The 15,122-nt window shown below is 44.1% G+C and overlaps 1 protein-coding gene across 2 annotated transcripts in view; it reads left to right on the plus strand.

Annotated features, from left to right (window-relative positions):
* Positions 1-534: 534 nt before the first annotated feature.
* Positions 535-15,122, plus strand: part of GEMIN8 (gem nuclear organelle associated protein 8) — a 45,239-nt gene continuing 30,651 nt past the window's right edge. Inside the window, exons 1-3 of one of the 2 annotated variants that reach the window (XM_079973091.1) lie at positions 535-622; positions 6,163-6,200; positions 11,350-11,776. In XM_079973091.1, the coding sequence (XP_079829217.1) occupies positions 6,198-6,200; positions 11,350-11,776 (430 nt within the window). In that variant the 5' untranslated portion in view covers positions 535-622; positions 6,163-6,197. The remainder of the gene's footprint in view (positions 623-6,162; positions 6,201-11,349; positions 11,777-15,122) is intronic. The other variant, XM_079973092.1, reaches the window with a different exon arrangement.

Genomic DNA, 15,122 nt, shown 5'->3' on the forward strand with positions numbered 1-15,122 from the left:
TTGGACAAAGCTCAATAATGTTGTTTGCTTTGGTGTGTGGGTGTGTGCGCGCATCCTTTTCAAGCTGTTGTCCTCTGGAAGTCATAGCTTGTAAGTTATGGCACATGATGACACACACAGACACCAAGCCTGCCCATTGGGCTGGAAACCTCTGGCCTTCCAGATGTTGATAGACTACAAATCCCTGCCTGTTGGTCATGCTGACTGGAGCTGATTATTATTACTATTATTATTAACTACCAGCCTTTCACTGTTAAGGCGGGTTACGACATTAAAACACAATGTATTAAAAGCAGAGAGAGAGAGAGAGACTGTAATTCACTCGAGCTTCAATTCCCAGCACCCTGAGCAAACTACAGTTCCCAGGACGTGGGATGGGTAGGCGCCTGCGTTGACCGTGCTTTAAAAGCATGAGGCATAGGCAGCCAATTCTTTTTCCGGGCACAGCGTTACTCGCTTCCGATCCAGCAGATGCCGCCCTCGCCCCGCGAAAGAGACGCAGCTCGGGCGCTTGGCTTCCCCGTAGCGGCGAGGCTCCACCTCTTCCCTTACCCCGCCTGCAGGAAGGAAGAGCCGGGCGCGGCGCGGTCTTCGGGTTCTTGCTGCGCGCCTTGCGCCCGAAGTATGTTTGCCCCGATCCCAGCCGGTTACTTTTGCTTCCCCTGGGTGGGCAGCGGGGGGGGGGGGGGCTTTGCCGATGCCGCTGCTGAAGCCTCTCCAGCGGAGAAATAGACCAGGAGTTCCCAAGGGCAGGTGCCCTGCTGCCCACGCTGCTCTGGCCGAGGGGAGGAATCGGATCCTGCTGTTTCCAGCATCCTGTTCCCATCGCCCTGTTTACTGCGCGCCCGCGAAACCACCTGGAAATTCGCTTCCCCGAGTTAGTGGGAGGGCGCGCAATGCCTTAGACCAGGCTTCCTCAACCTAGGCCCTCAAGATGTTTTTTGAGACTACAATTCCCATCATCCCTGACCACTGGTCCTGCTAGCTAGGGATCATGGGAGTTGTAGGCGAAAAACATCTGGAGGGCCAAGGTTGAGGAAGCTTGCCTTAGAGACCCAGCCAGACCATTTGGGCGTCTAATCTCTAACTTTGGCCACACCAGCCTTTCCCAGCCAAGATGAGCCATGGCTAAGGGTACCCAACTGAGGAAAGGTGGTCTGTTCTGGGCTGCTGCCCTCAAAATACTTGCAAAATATATCAAGGATGCTCCTGAGGCCTTCTTGCCTTTTGCTCTTCAAGGTGAAGAGGATTAAAATTGGGCAGCTGCTTTATAAACAGAAGTGCTGTATTATTATTACTTTTTTAAAAAAAATTAAGCAGCCCACTGTATATGATACCCATTCTCGTGAAGACTTGCTTGGCTAGGAGAAGGCTACCCCAGGTGGACGCCTGTCTCCTAGGCAGCTGTTAATTTATTGCTGGCATATATTGAGAACAACGTGTGATGCCGTGGCTAGATTACAGAACTGAGACTGGAGAGCCAGGTTGAAATTTGTATTCAGCCCTGAAGCTCGCTGGGCGAAGTTACGTATAAAATGGGCGAGGAAAGTACTGTTGCAAGCCACCCTGGTGGAAGGGTGGGTTAAAAATGCAATTACTGTAAGTAGATGAAATGAAAAATAAAGTCAAAGGTGTTGTGGGGCAGGGAGTCTGGCAAGTTACAGTAAGTGATGGTTAAAGTCACTCTGCATACAAGTGACAAATCTTCAAAACAGAGGTGCTTGCTTTATTGTGCTACTTATGTTTATGTAAACATCCCATTTATTGAGCAGAACTATTTATGGTTGGTTTCCAGGGCAGGGGTTGCTTGTTAGTTTATTTAGAAATCCAGAATTCAGGAAATGGTGTGTGATACATTTCTTGCGGGTAGCATAATACATCTTTTCCATTCTTATGCACATTTTATGTCTTGGTCTTGGCATAATAACTCTGCTGTAGTGGTTAGAGCATTGGACTAGGGCCTGGGAGACCAGGGTTCAAATCCCCACCCATCCATGAAACTCACTTGGGTGACCCTGGGCCGGTCACAGTCGCTTTGCCTAACTTACCTCACAGGGTTTTTGTGAAGATAAAATGGGAAGGGGGGAGGGAATCATGCCTTGAGCTCCTCTGAGGAAAAGCACCATATAAATGCAATAATTAAATATAAATGACTAACCTAGTTGGTGGGAAAATAGAGTGAAGCTGACATGGGACAACTGCTATTCTTTTAAAGTGAGAGATTTTGGCTAGGAACAATTGTACAGTGGTACCTCTGGTTACAAACGCTTTGGGTTACGAACACTTCAGGTTATGAACTCCCCTAACCTGGAAGTAACTGCTCCTGGTTGCAGACTTCGCCCCAGGATGCGAACGGAAATTGCGTGCCGGAGGCCCCATTAGCGAAAGCGCGCCTCAGGATAAGAACGGACCTCCGGAATGAATTAAGGTCATAACCAGAGGTACCACTGTATCCTCTTTCTGGTCTTTACTGCTGATATCAAAGAAATATGGGATCTAGGTAACATTTTAATTTCCAATTAAGAAAGCATTGCATTCTCTATGTCCTGCCCTACCCCTTTTATATCTTTGAAAAAACTAAGCAAATGACCATAAATACAGTAATATCCTAGAAGACAATGCAACCAACCTAACTACATTTACTAATCAGATATCTGCCAATCTTTTGAAGTTTTCGTCGCTACAGTTCATCCTTTAGGCTGCACTCCAGTACCCAATTTCCTGTGAATAAATCCTGTTGAACACACCAGGGCTTACTTTTGAGTAGACATACATAGGATTGTGCTTGTGTGAGTCAGATTTCCAGTGCCAGTGTTTCAGTAGCCTTGAACTACTTGCCAATCCTCAAAGCTAACAGAAGCAGAATGAGTTACCCAAATACATATCTGCACACTTGCCCCCCCCCCCCAAAAAAAGTGTGTGACATATTGCATGGTTCAACTTTTCTTTATTCAAAATTTGGGTCACTTTGGTCCTGGTTTTCCTTTTAAATACATGTTATGTGCAGTCATGTCATGCTGAGATGAGCAGACTCAACTTTTCTGACACAAGAAATGAAATCTGTACAGGATTTAAAGCTGTACAGGGTTTAAATTGGTGCAGCTGTTGGACGTAGCAGTTTCAGAGCCAGCCACTCATGCACGCTTGGGGATTTGCATGCATGCGATAATTGATTACATTTACCATCAGAATTAACTTGTGCAGAAATGCAGGGTAAGGCTGAATGTTGAAGCAGAACAGAGTTTCTTAGAGCCTCCATTGCTTTAGATTTAAATCCCAAGCATTAACATACAGCAAAAACTTAGAAGATGAATCGGATTTTTCTAGCAATGCTAGCAATTATAGAAGTCATAATGGTGAATGAAGGTCCACCACTTTGTGTGGTTTTTATGAGGGACAAAAAGTTGACATTTGGGTGAGGAATCCACCTCTCTGTCTGAGGAAAAAGGTCAGAGACTTCTGATGTCTGCATAATCTAGAGGAGAGCTTTTAAATTGCCTCAGCAACTTTGTTTGCTAGTAAAATGCTACTTTCTGCAGTTTATGCTGAATGAGTTCTTCCAATTTGTTATGAATTTGTTCCTCTTTTCTTAAACCCTTTTTCTCATCATGGTGGCTGAAACAGATTAGCAATCTGAACCCTTTCTGCCATTAATCTATTCTCTCTTTCTCCATCCCCGTTAAGCACAGCCAAGACTTCGTAACCCACAATTCCACTTCTCAGGAATGTGGTGGTTTTCCCATAAAGCTAAAGAACACGTTCCCTTGGCCAGGGTCATGAATTCCTGAGAGGCCCCATGTTGGTGTTTATGGTTTTGCAACAGTGGCAATCAGCTGGGATGGAGGAAATGTTGCTTAGAGGAAGGATTAAGTGTGTAAAACAATGAGAACTTTTGCCAGTGGGTTAATTGCAATTGTATTAAAGTGTTCTGGCACAGCAGATTCCCTTAATATTTTGTGAGGTATCCAGGCTTCAGCCACCAAGAGTGGACGAAAACTGCCCTTATCAGCTTCTTGACTTTATGGCCCTGTATCGCTTTTTTGTCTGTCTGAACTTGAGGAGGATACTCTGGGTCAGGGGTTCCCAAAAGGAAGTCCATGGACCACCAGTTGCTCGCAAGCTTCATTCAGGTGACCCACGGCATTTGTGTAGAAATGCAATTAAAAATCATCCAGCACCAAGGGCCTTCTGGCGGTTTCCTCCCTGCAAGAAGCGAAGTTACAGGGAACCAGGCAGAGGGCCGCCTTGGTGGTGGTGCCCGCCCTGTGGAATGCCCTCCCATCAGATGTCAAGGAAATAAACAACTATCTGACTTTTAGAAGATATCTGAAGGCAGCCTGTATCGGCAAGCTTTTAATGTTTGATGTTTTATTGTGTTTTTAGTATTTTGTTGGGAGCCGCCCAGGGTGGCTGGGGAAACCCAACAAGGTGGACAGGGTATAAATAATAAATTATTATCATTATTATTCCTCTTCTCCCAGGCATTTGACTAATTAAACAATCTATGGCCTTTTAAACTGTGAGGGTTTTAGTTTTTGTTTGTTATTATGCTATGTATTTTTTGTGGTTTTTTATATTGCAGTTTTATATATTGCGATCTTCTGGTGAAGGGCAGTAAAGAAATTTAATACATAATAATAAGAATCCACATGGGACCAGATAATATTTTCATTTACATTAGGGATGGAAAATCTGTGTTGTTGGATTTCCATCAGCTCCTACCCTGGATTTATAAAATGAACTCAGACAAGCAGCACCCCCAGTTCATATAGTTTTGGTGCCACCTTGTGACGGAAATCAAGAGGTCCTGCACACAGTGGCTTCAACAATCAGCAGCTGTTCACAAATTGAACTTTTGAGTCCACAGTTATGTTGGCTCCCATCAAGCTGCCAGTTTGTCGAAATGCAAAATGAAAAGTGGAAAACATTTGCCCTTGTCTGAAACACTTCTGCATATAACTGGGACAGTTCAGAGGTGATTCTTTTTGATTCAGGCAGTCAGTCTATTAATAAAGATATTTGGCCAGCTAAGCTTTACTCAGAGTAGAACCCATTGAAATTAATGGACTTAATTTAGTGTTCATTAACTTCAGTCAGTTGAATGTCACCCTTTTGCCACCCTAAGAATAGTCAGGAAACAGGAAATGCAAATACAAAAGACTCTGTATCCTAAATGTGGGAAAGGGACCTTGTTATACTAACAGCGACCTTGCCAGAGACCAGATGTGTCATATTAAAGAAATTCAGTGAGCATGTATAAACTATGAGAGACATGGACAAACTTTAAAAGAGCTGGAGCATGGGAAACAGAACGGTTTGGGACATACAAAATGGAACTGGAGCTTAATGTGCTACAGATCTGCAGGCTCGGAGTACAGCAGAATCTCTGCAGTCTTCTGTTAATAATCACCGCCAGCTTAGTATTCCTGTAGGTTTTTTCTGCTTCCCTTGAAAACTAGGGAGAATGACTGTAAATTCCATCTCCTTAGCATCTTTGGGCCTGAGAAATTTCAGATCTTTTCCCATGTGAGTAGTCTTGTCGGCAAGGATGTATGAACTTCCAACACCTTTTGCGGCAAAGGGTGAGTGAGTAATGATCATTCTCTCTCTTTCTTTCTCTGTCGCTTGCTCTTTCTCAGCTGTACAATTGTGCTAGCTGTGCCTTTGTGCTGCCTTGTAGTGGTGTCCTAATTTGCATTTCAGATGAATGGACGCAATCCTGTTATCACTCATCTCCTTTCATTCAGATCCACTGGGCTTTAGCGATGGAAAATATCTTGCTGCAAAAGATAATTGGAGTTCCTGCTTGCACCCCATGTGGCCAGTATTGCACACCCCTCATTATTTGTATATATGGGCACCTACTCAGAGTTAGGCCCCAGTCAGTTGGGCGATTTGAGTTGCCACAACTACGCCGTAGTGCACTTGAGAGTATGTGCAGAACAGAAGGCCTGAACGGGGAGAGCATCAAATCTTGTCCTCGTTCAGGGCTCCATATTATCAAAGTCCACCCCTTAACCTTGAACCTTCTTGCGTTTTAAAGATCAAAACAAGCACCTTGAGTTGAATCTGAAAACCTAACTGGCTACAGGCTTAATTTTGTACTCGTCTCTATGTAAACATTTGATTTCTTCACCTTTTTATTTTCCTCTTGTCTTTTAGTTTGCATCGGTTGCTGGTGCACATTCCCATAGATCATGGTAAGATCCTTTCTATTTATTGATGGTCTTTGGCATGTATCAGTTTGGTATTCAAATTGTGTGCTGTGGTACCTAAATCCACATTAATATATTGTTGTTCGTTCAGCGCTTTTTACGAAACCTCTCGAAGCACCTTACGAAAGGTTAAAACACAGGAGAACCTCTGTATTTAGAATCCATTGTTACTAAAATTGATATTTACATATGTATAGGCTACCTTGCCAAAGGCCCTCTGAAGTGTGAGGAAGGGGAAGAAGCCAGAATAGCCTGGGTGGGATCCTTCTACCACACAGCTCTCAGTAGCTCTGGCCAAGTTGGCTGATCTCTTGCCCAATGCCACCATAGGGCTGCTTACAAATCATATCGCCTTGTGCAAAGGAGATGATAGGGAGAGACACACAACAGAGCAGCCTGTCAAGATAACCTGATTGAGGAGGCAGGCATGAAATGAGCAGGCAGGAGCATCCATCTCAGCTGCTAATTAGCCAATGACAAGCATAGAAGGCATCTACTTCAAGCACAAGTTGTTGCTTTTTAACCCCAGTGGCATATTATTTTGTGTTGCAGTACTACTACACTTGCTTGCCTGGTCGTAAGCACCTTTGAACTCATTGGGACCATGTATATATATGAATAATTTTGTAGAGTATTGTTATTAGTTTTGTAGGGGATCACAGGCACATTTTTAATTGAGGGACGATGTGTGTGTGTGTGTGTGTGTGTGTGTGTTTAATGGGGAAAGGGGATGGCCAGTGAGTCTTCCCTTAACAAACGAGCATTTTAAAGCCTTGTCTCGTAATAAAGACATGTGCTCAGATTGCTTAGAATGGTTAAGCGTAAAGAGGGCATCATGGCAGATTTGGAGGAAAGAGAAATGGGGCGTGAGGCAGGTGGGCCTTTGGGACCCAAGAAACATTTGTTGGATTCTGTCTCTGTGTTTATCCCTACAGCATTTGAGTGGTACTGCAAAACACAAATGCCTCTGGGCAGCTTGCAGCGAATAGTTGCAATACATGGATAGCAGTTGGTTATAGAGTCCATGGTGCTGATTCTATGTGAAGAAGTGCGTGTGCTGCTGAGAACAGTTGAGTCATGTAGGTGGCGTACCTGTATGTAGAGGAATCAGAAATATAGGAGGAGGAAAGACTCTGAGGATGGATAAACCCCCCTCCTATATTATCAAGGAGAAGTTGAGCTCAAACCTTGGAAGCCCTAACTGAGGAATCTTCCTCTCCCTTCACTCCATTGGGGCCCTTTCACAGGTTTGCCCCCAGTGTAGAATTGACAAGAAGCTGCAGCCAACCCCTATTAGGAATTAGTAGCTGTGTTTGCAAACACTTGTTTGTTTGCAGCTCTGTTCCACATATTTATGTGTCTCCCTAAATGACACTTGACCGCTTCTTGCAGGGTAAATAAGGAAGCGGCTGGGAATAGGAGTGGGAGCAAAATGCTATTTTTGGCATAATAAATGCACAGACCTAAAACCATGAGTGTTATGTTGCATACATCTTAAGACATGAGATTCTCGAGATAAGAGGTCTGTGAAAGGTAGCACTGCAAGCATAATACACAGTATTACCTTGGATCCCGATCACCTTGCAAGTTGAACGTTTTGGCTCTCAAATGCCGCAAACCCAGAAGTGAGTGTTCCGGTTTGCGAACGTTCTTTGGAACCCGAACGTCCTCCGTGGCTTCCGATTGGCTGCAGGAGCTTTCTTGGTTTTGGAAGTCGAACGGACTTCCAGAATGGATTCCGTTGGACTTCTGAGGTACCACTGTATACAGCTCAGGAAGGCCATATGTTGTGATGAAGAAGATGGTGGTGATGATGATGATGATGTGGGTTGTGTCCAATTGTGTTCCTCCACTGATGGAAGGCTCTTTGATCCAGTGGAGGCTTCTACGACCCAAAAGGAGAGAGGGAGGCGATTTTTGCATAGTGCCCCTTTCTCTGTGCCACCTGCCATACTGTTCCCCAACCTTCTGGAGCAGATTTTGAGAGGGAACTACAGAGGAAAGAGGGGGAAAGTAAAAATCACTTTCCAGTAACAGAAACATCATCTGGGTTACAGAGCCAGTGGAGAGACCCAATTGGAAACAGCCTGTTGATGGTGGTGATGTGCAATACAATTGTTTCAACTGATGCAATGTATAATACAATTGATTCAACTGGGCTTCATAGTTCTCTCTCTCTCTCTCTCTCTCTCTCTCTCTCTCTTCCCCCCCACCCCCCTTTTAAATGTTTTCAAACACCTAGGCTTCTTCTTAACATTCCCTGCAGCATTCTGAGGTTTCCCAGGGTCACTTCTACCCCTTCTCCTCCTCCCCTCATTTCCCCTAAAAGAAGTATTTGGCTAAACATCAGAATCACAATTCTGACTACTTGAAACGATCCTTTGTGTTCCTCTCCTAAATTAACAACAGCTAGGCAAATCAGCCAGCTGTATTCCACTTTCTTTGCTGCAGTCACCACCAAGATCTGCTTGAGACACAGTTTGGTCCAGCAATGCCTTGAGTGGCATTGCCACTCAAAACTGTTAGAACTGTTGTGATGTATCCTTAAAAATTCAGTGAGTAAAGCTAGCAAACCTTATTATTAAAATATAGTGCAGTTGCTTTCAGAATGGATGCAGTCTTTACTTGGCTATGTGACGAATTCAGAGCTACATAGGTAAAGGTAGCATGTTAGGGAAAAGGTTAAGCTAATGGACATTTGATGTGGGTCACTTTCAAATGCACAGCGATCCATGTACTTTTTGAGATGATAAAGTTCTGGGATGCAATTCTACCAATATGCTCTGAATGGTGCAATCACCACCTGGCATTTTATTTTCATCCAGGATGTGGTATACCAAACCCGTAACCGAATTGATTCGGTTAGATCCAGACTTGGTAATACTTAAGAGTAGACCCACTGAAATAAATAGGGCTTCTACAGCTAATCATAACAAGGAAATAAGCCCCATTAAATTAAACAAGAGTTGGCATGGTTAGGACTACACAGTAAGTCCTGATGTTCCCAATATTGTTTTATGAAATTGTAAATGTATACAAAATTGTGAATGCGTGAACTTTTTAATTCTAAAAGTTCCGTATAAAAATAATTTGGAGCTATTTGCCCTTGTTCTTAAAAGCTGGTTTCCAAAGGCCATTGGGAGCAGTCCAGCGCCATTAAAATAATAGGAATGTTGCCATTGACTTCAGTGGGATGCATATCAAGCCCATTGTTAGGCTTCCCCCCTCCCCCACTAAAGCCTTTCAGAGATGGGCTGGGAGGGGAGGGGGAGACTTCTACTTGTATTCAAGTATGTCTGACACAAAAAAGTGCGTCCTATTAGTCCATGGGAACCAGAAAGTGAAACTTGCCATAAACAAAAGGAGACTGACCTCTTAAGACTCATTGTCAAAACTGAATGGCAAGAGTAAATACAATTAGGCTTTTGGAATTCATTTATTCTTAATAGTTTAGGGTGGAATACTCACGCGGCAGAAGTCAATCCTGTCAAATTCTGAAGCGTTCAGGATTTTGCCTCCAAAATGTATATTCATAAAGCACGGAGACTCGGGGCTGCTTCATGACCTCAAGTTAATCTTGACAGCTTTTTCATGTTGAAATAAGAGTGCAATGTTTCTCACCATAGTAGTGAATTGGGGTTTTTTGAGGGGTGCCTAGTAGGGAGGGGGTGTCAGTGACTTGGTTCATGTTGCCCTTACTTTATTGAGGAGCAGGACACCCCACACACAGATGACATGGCATGTCGTCTTCCATGCCAACGGCAATAGTTTTGAGGTCCTGTTCACATGATTTCTCTCCTTTGAAAAAGAGGGAGAGAGCAACGGTATGCATGGGGGTCTATTCAGTTAAAGACCCCCCAGGTCATCTTCATAGTGGAGAGGAGAGACACTAGGATAATGTATAAACTGGGACTGCCTTGCTAAATCTCTTGTCAGCTTAAATGCTTGAGGGATCTCTGCACGCCATTTAGCTCTCGCCCCACCGCTGTTTAGCTATTTGAGCATCCTTTTCGGCTTAAGCAAATGGGTTGAGTTTGTGCAACCAGGTTCACAAGTGTGTGTTGACTGAGAGAGATTAATGCTTTATTGAACTGTTGCACGTTGTATCTTGCTGATTAGAGATGGGTTTTTCCACAGGCAATGGAGGTTGCACATCGGATTGATTCTTCTCTGTTAACAGATGCTGGATTTAATCCTCGGTTGCCTTGAACAGAAGAAGGTGGCCAAGGAGCAAAAGGATACCCTAGTTACATGAGTGATTCTCTTCTGGCTTGGATGAATCAAGGGAAATGCTCTCCCTTACTTTAAGGATAGAGTTATAGTAGACACAGAGCAAGCCTTATCAAGCCTGTGGCCTTATCTCTTATCCACTTGGAGCTAGTGAGCTACCCGATTTCAGGCTCCTAGGGGCTTCTCTCAACTTACCGTATTTTTCGCCCTATAGGACGCACTTTTTCCCCTCCAAAAATGAAGGGGAAATGTGTGTGCGTCCTATGGGGCGAATGCAGGCTTTCACCGACCCCTCTCGCACTCCAGGCTTCAGGAAGCTATCCGCAAGCCGTGGGAGCCCGGCGCAAAGTCGCACAGCTCTCCCAGAGCTTGCGGAGAGCTGCCTGCATCCCGAAACCTGGGGCGCACTGAGCTCAGCGCACCCCAGGCTTCGAGCTTCGCGCAGCTGTCGGCAAGCCAAGGGAGAGCTGCGCGACTTCAGGCAGCTCTCCGCAAGCCTGGGGAGTCCAGTGCGACTTCCCCAGGCTTGTGGATAGCAGCCTGTTCTGGGGTCGGGGGAAGCTCGGGCTTCCCCCGCCCCAGCCACGCCCCTGGGGGGGGAATAATTTTTTTTTCCTTTATTTCCCCCCCAAAAAACTAGGTGCGCCCTGTGGGGCGAAAAATACGGTAGGTGATCTTAGGATTGGTGCAAAGCTGCCAGTGCCTTATAAATCAAAATATTTTACCAACCACCTGAATGTGATAACCACCTAAGAGCCATGTGCTTGCGACTGAGCTAATAGTAGGACAGAAAGGTGCATTGCTTTCCAAATTAGTGGCAGGAATAGGCTGCATGAATTAATTGGGAGATGGAGGACATGCTGTAGAAATAATTGATTTTTTTTGTCTTTGCCCATGTTCTTAGGAGGATTCAACGACTCAAGAGAAAGGGCCATGGTATTCCCAAAATGTCTATGCGAGATACTGGAAGCATTACAACCAAGCTATGGAGTGGATGAGCAGGCACCGTTATGCTTACAGGAAAGCCATGGAGTCCTTGTACAGTCCGCCATTTCCTCCTTCTGAAAGTCTTCCCAGTGGACGCTACTCTGATTGGGATGAAAGGAAGCCTCTGAGGACCTGGTCCTATTCTGCTTTCACACGAGGGAGCCAACCCAGGTCTCAACATGCCCCACGTAATGCCGCAGGCAGAGGAGTCGTGGAAAGCGATTCCGAAACAGACACTGACTCCGAAGACGAAGGGGATATCGAGTGTGACTTGAGCAACATGGAGATCACAGAAGAGCTCCGCCAGTATTTTGAGCAAACAGAGAAGCACCGGGAAGAGCTGCGTAAGTGCCTTCGACCATGTTCCCCATGTTATTAATACAGCTACTCCCTTCTCTCTTTCTTTGATCTATAACATTTATTTATTTATTTATTTATTTATTTATTTATTTATTTAGTGATCGGTTTTTGGCTGCCTTTTAGGGCCAATCCCTCACAAGCCAGCTTACACACATACAAAATATTAAAATGGCAATGTTTGATGAAAAATGCAAATCTCAATAAAATACCATGAAAAACAGCACTGGAAAGTAAATAACAACAAGATAACAATAAAGCGCTAGTAGCAGCTCAGCCCAGAATAATAACTTTTTTTAAAAAAAATATTTTTATTCAATTTCCAATATAAAATTTTAAGCATACATTTTCAGTATTGTCACAGATACAGATTTTTGACTTCCTTCAGTTCATCCGCGAATCTTCCGTTTTCAAATCTTCTATCCACAATTCTAAATTTAACATTGCCTTTTATTTTAAATAAACCTATTCCTTTGTTCTCTTTTTTTCAACGTTTCTAATACTTATTTCTTCACAAAGCTTCCTGTAAACCCACAAACGTTATTTGTACATCACATATGCTTTTCATATAGTCTACACATTTACTCCAGTCCTCGGTAAACTTGTGATCTCGTTAGTTTCGAACCTTTCCTGTTAATTTGTCTAATTCTGCGTAGTCCATAGTCCAGAATAATAACTTTAGTCCAGAATAATAACTTTTAAAGCAAATTGAGCAATTCAGTAGCAGGTCAAACACGTCTAAGGGGCATACTGAAAAAATCCCACCTCGTCAGAGGAGCTTGGATCTCTCTGGTCCAAGGGTTCTAGCTCACTGAAGTTTTACTCAGAGTACACCCACTGAAATGAATGGGCCCAATTTAATTGGTCTACTCTCAAGTACAAGTAATGTTGGATTCAAGCCCCAGATCGTGGTTATATCTACACCATACATTCAAAGTGCTCTCATAGCAGTTTTAACAGTCATTGGGTTGCGTTCAATGTAGCACTAAGGTGAATATTCTTCCCCCCTCTTCTCCCCATGTGCGCACCCCTAAATCTGCTCTGTGTTTTCCCACAACCGCCGGGAGCAGTTGGTTGAATGCTACCCATAGCATCCCCCAAAGAACCCTGGGAATGGTCATTTGCTAAGAGTGCTGTGAGTTTTTCAGAGAACCTTCACAGAGTTGCAATTCCCATCTTTAAATGTGTCTCGTGGATGTTGACCTATATCTGCAACACAAAGCTGCACCTTTGTTTAGGTTTACATGCAGGGCAGGGCATGGCATGTTAAAGGAGAGAGGCAGAGAGAGGCAGAACTGGCGTAGTGGGCTTTTCTGGGAGGAAGAAATTCCACCCCTTCTTGAAGTCTTTGATCTAATGGCACTGGAATTCAGAACCTGAATTTGTGCACCTCTATCAGTCCACCACTAAAAGGAGCCCCTTGTTAGTTCATTTCTTTTTTTCTTGTTATGCCAGCCCACCATCTACCTTATGTCCTTTTGCTGCCTGCAGAACTGCTTCTTCAGTTTGTTTACCATGGCAGAAACATTCCTAAAAAACCCTCTTCTTGGCTGAGCCTGAAAGCCATAGGGTGCTGTCAGTGTACTTTTTAATACAGTGGTACCTCGGGTTAAGTACTTAATTTGTCCCGGAGGTCCGTACTTAACCTCAAACTGTTCTTAACCTGAAGCACCACTTTAGCTAATGGGGCCTCCTGCTGCTGCCGCGCCGCCGGAGCACAATTTCTGTTCTCATCCTGAAGCAAAGTTCTTAACCCAAGGTAATATTTCTGGGTTAGCGGAGTCTGTAATCTGAAGCATATGTAACCTGAAGCGTATGTAACCCAAGGTACCACTGTACAGTGGTACCTCGGGTTACGAGCAGTCCTGCTTACGAACGCTTCAGGTTATGAACTCCACAGACCCGGAAGTAGGTGTTCCAGGTTGCGAACTTTGCCCCGGGATACGGACGCAATCCGCTTCTGGGGCTGCGGGAGGCCTATGTAAGGAATGCACACCTCTGGTTAAGAACTGACTTCCGGAATGAATTAAGTTCATAACCTGAGGTACCACTGTATAGACATATGAATCTGGCACTTTTATGGTTAAGTTTAGCAGATAGTTGGAGCAGCCCAATGGAAATTCCTGGCTGTGTTGTTGGAAGTCTGGAGGAAGCCCTGACGTAACCTATAATATGGGTCAGCCATTTGCTTTTCTTTCTTTCTTCCTTTGGCTTGATTCCAGGACATCTTTAACCTCTGAGTACTGCAGGAAGTTGGCTTTCTCTCTTTCCAACCCAACTATATTCCACTTTCATAATCGGAACTGTGCTGTATTTGGGGAGAGGAAGCCTTTAGACAAATCAGTAGCATCTTCTCTGTGTAATAGTTTGTTAGCCTTGGGGTTAAAAGGGCTTTCGAGAGTTTTTTTTATTTTATTTGACTGGCGTAGTTTTACCATGTGAAGAAAATCATTATTCCCTTGTGCGTTTTATACTGAGGCATTCACAAAATGCAGCGCCTGTTTTCTAGGCTAACAAGAGTCCCTTGCCCAGCAGCCGTTTCAGCCACTAGAGTGTCTATTAAGAATAACAGCAGAGATGGAGGAGGAAGAGTGTCTTTCCAACTCTATTATAGCCTAGAAGTGGTGCCCCCGCTCAGCCCCTTGAGTCCTGGGTGTGTGGAAGAAATACACCAACACTGCCTTTAATTACATAGAGCTATTGATTTTGCAGAGTGCAGTTTTTTAAGCAGAACAAAATTTCAGGGCGGAATTTGATTAGGCCAAATGCGATAACCGCATTATCGTGCTTCGTCTTTCATTCTCTGCAGAAAACCCCTCGTAATATATATATTGATATTGACGGAACTGTAGACTGTTTGAAGAGATGAAAGAAAAATGCCAGACATCATCACTGTAATCTACAGTTCTCCCATGCTCATTGGCTGGAGGAGGTGGCGGGGGGGGGGGGGAGATAGTCTGAAGCAGGGAACCTCCTGTGCTTGTAGAGGAATCCTTGCACATTTTATAACCCTGGAAAAGGTTCTAAAAAGGCAGGAGCCAAACTCATAGAGAGGGACGAGAATGGCAACTGGGGGTGGAGCTTAATACACCTGGCCATGGAGCCGTTCCCCACTTCTTTACTTAACAATAAGAATGAGGGTATTTCTTTTTCCATTTGTCCTTTTGTCCTGTTCTTTCAAGCCCTCAGCCTATTTTTCTCGGTCTCAATCCACAGTCTCTAGCCTCTTCACTCTGCATTCATTGATTTTTTTATTATTATTATTTAATTTTTAATTTTTAAACATATTAATTGTCATACATACCACAAAACTTCACATCTTATACAATCTTT

This window comes from Podarcis cretensis, assembly GCF_951804945.1.
Source record: "Podarcis cretensis genome assembly, chromosome: 4".
NCBI lineage: Eukaryota > Metazoa > Chordata > Lepidosauria > Squamata > Lacertidae > Podarcis > Podarcis cretensis.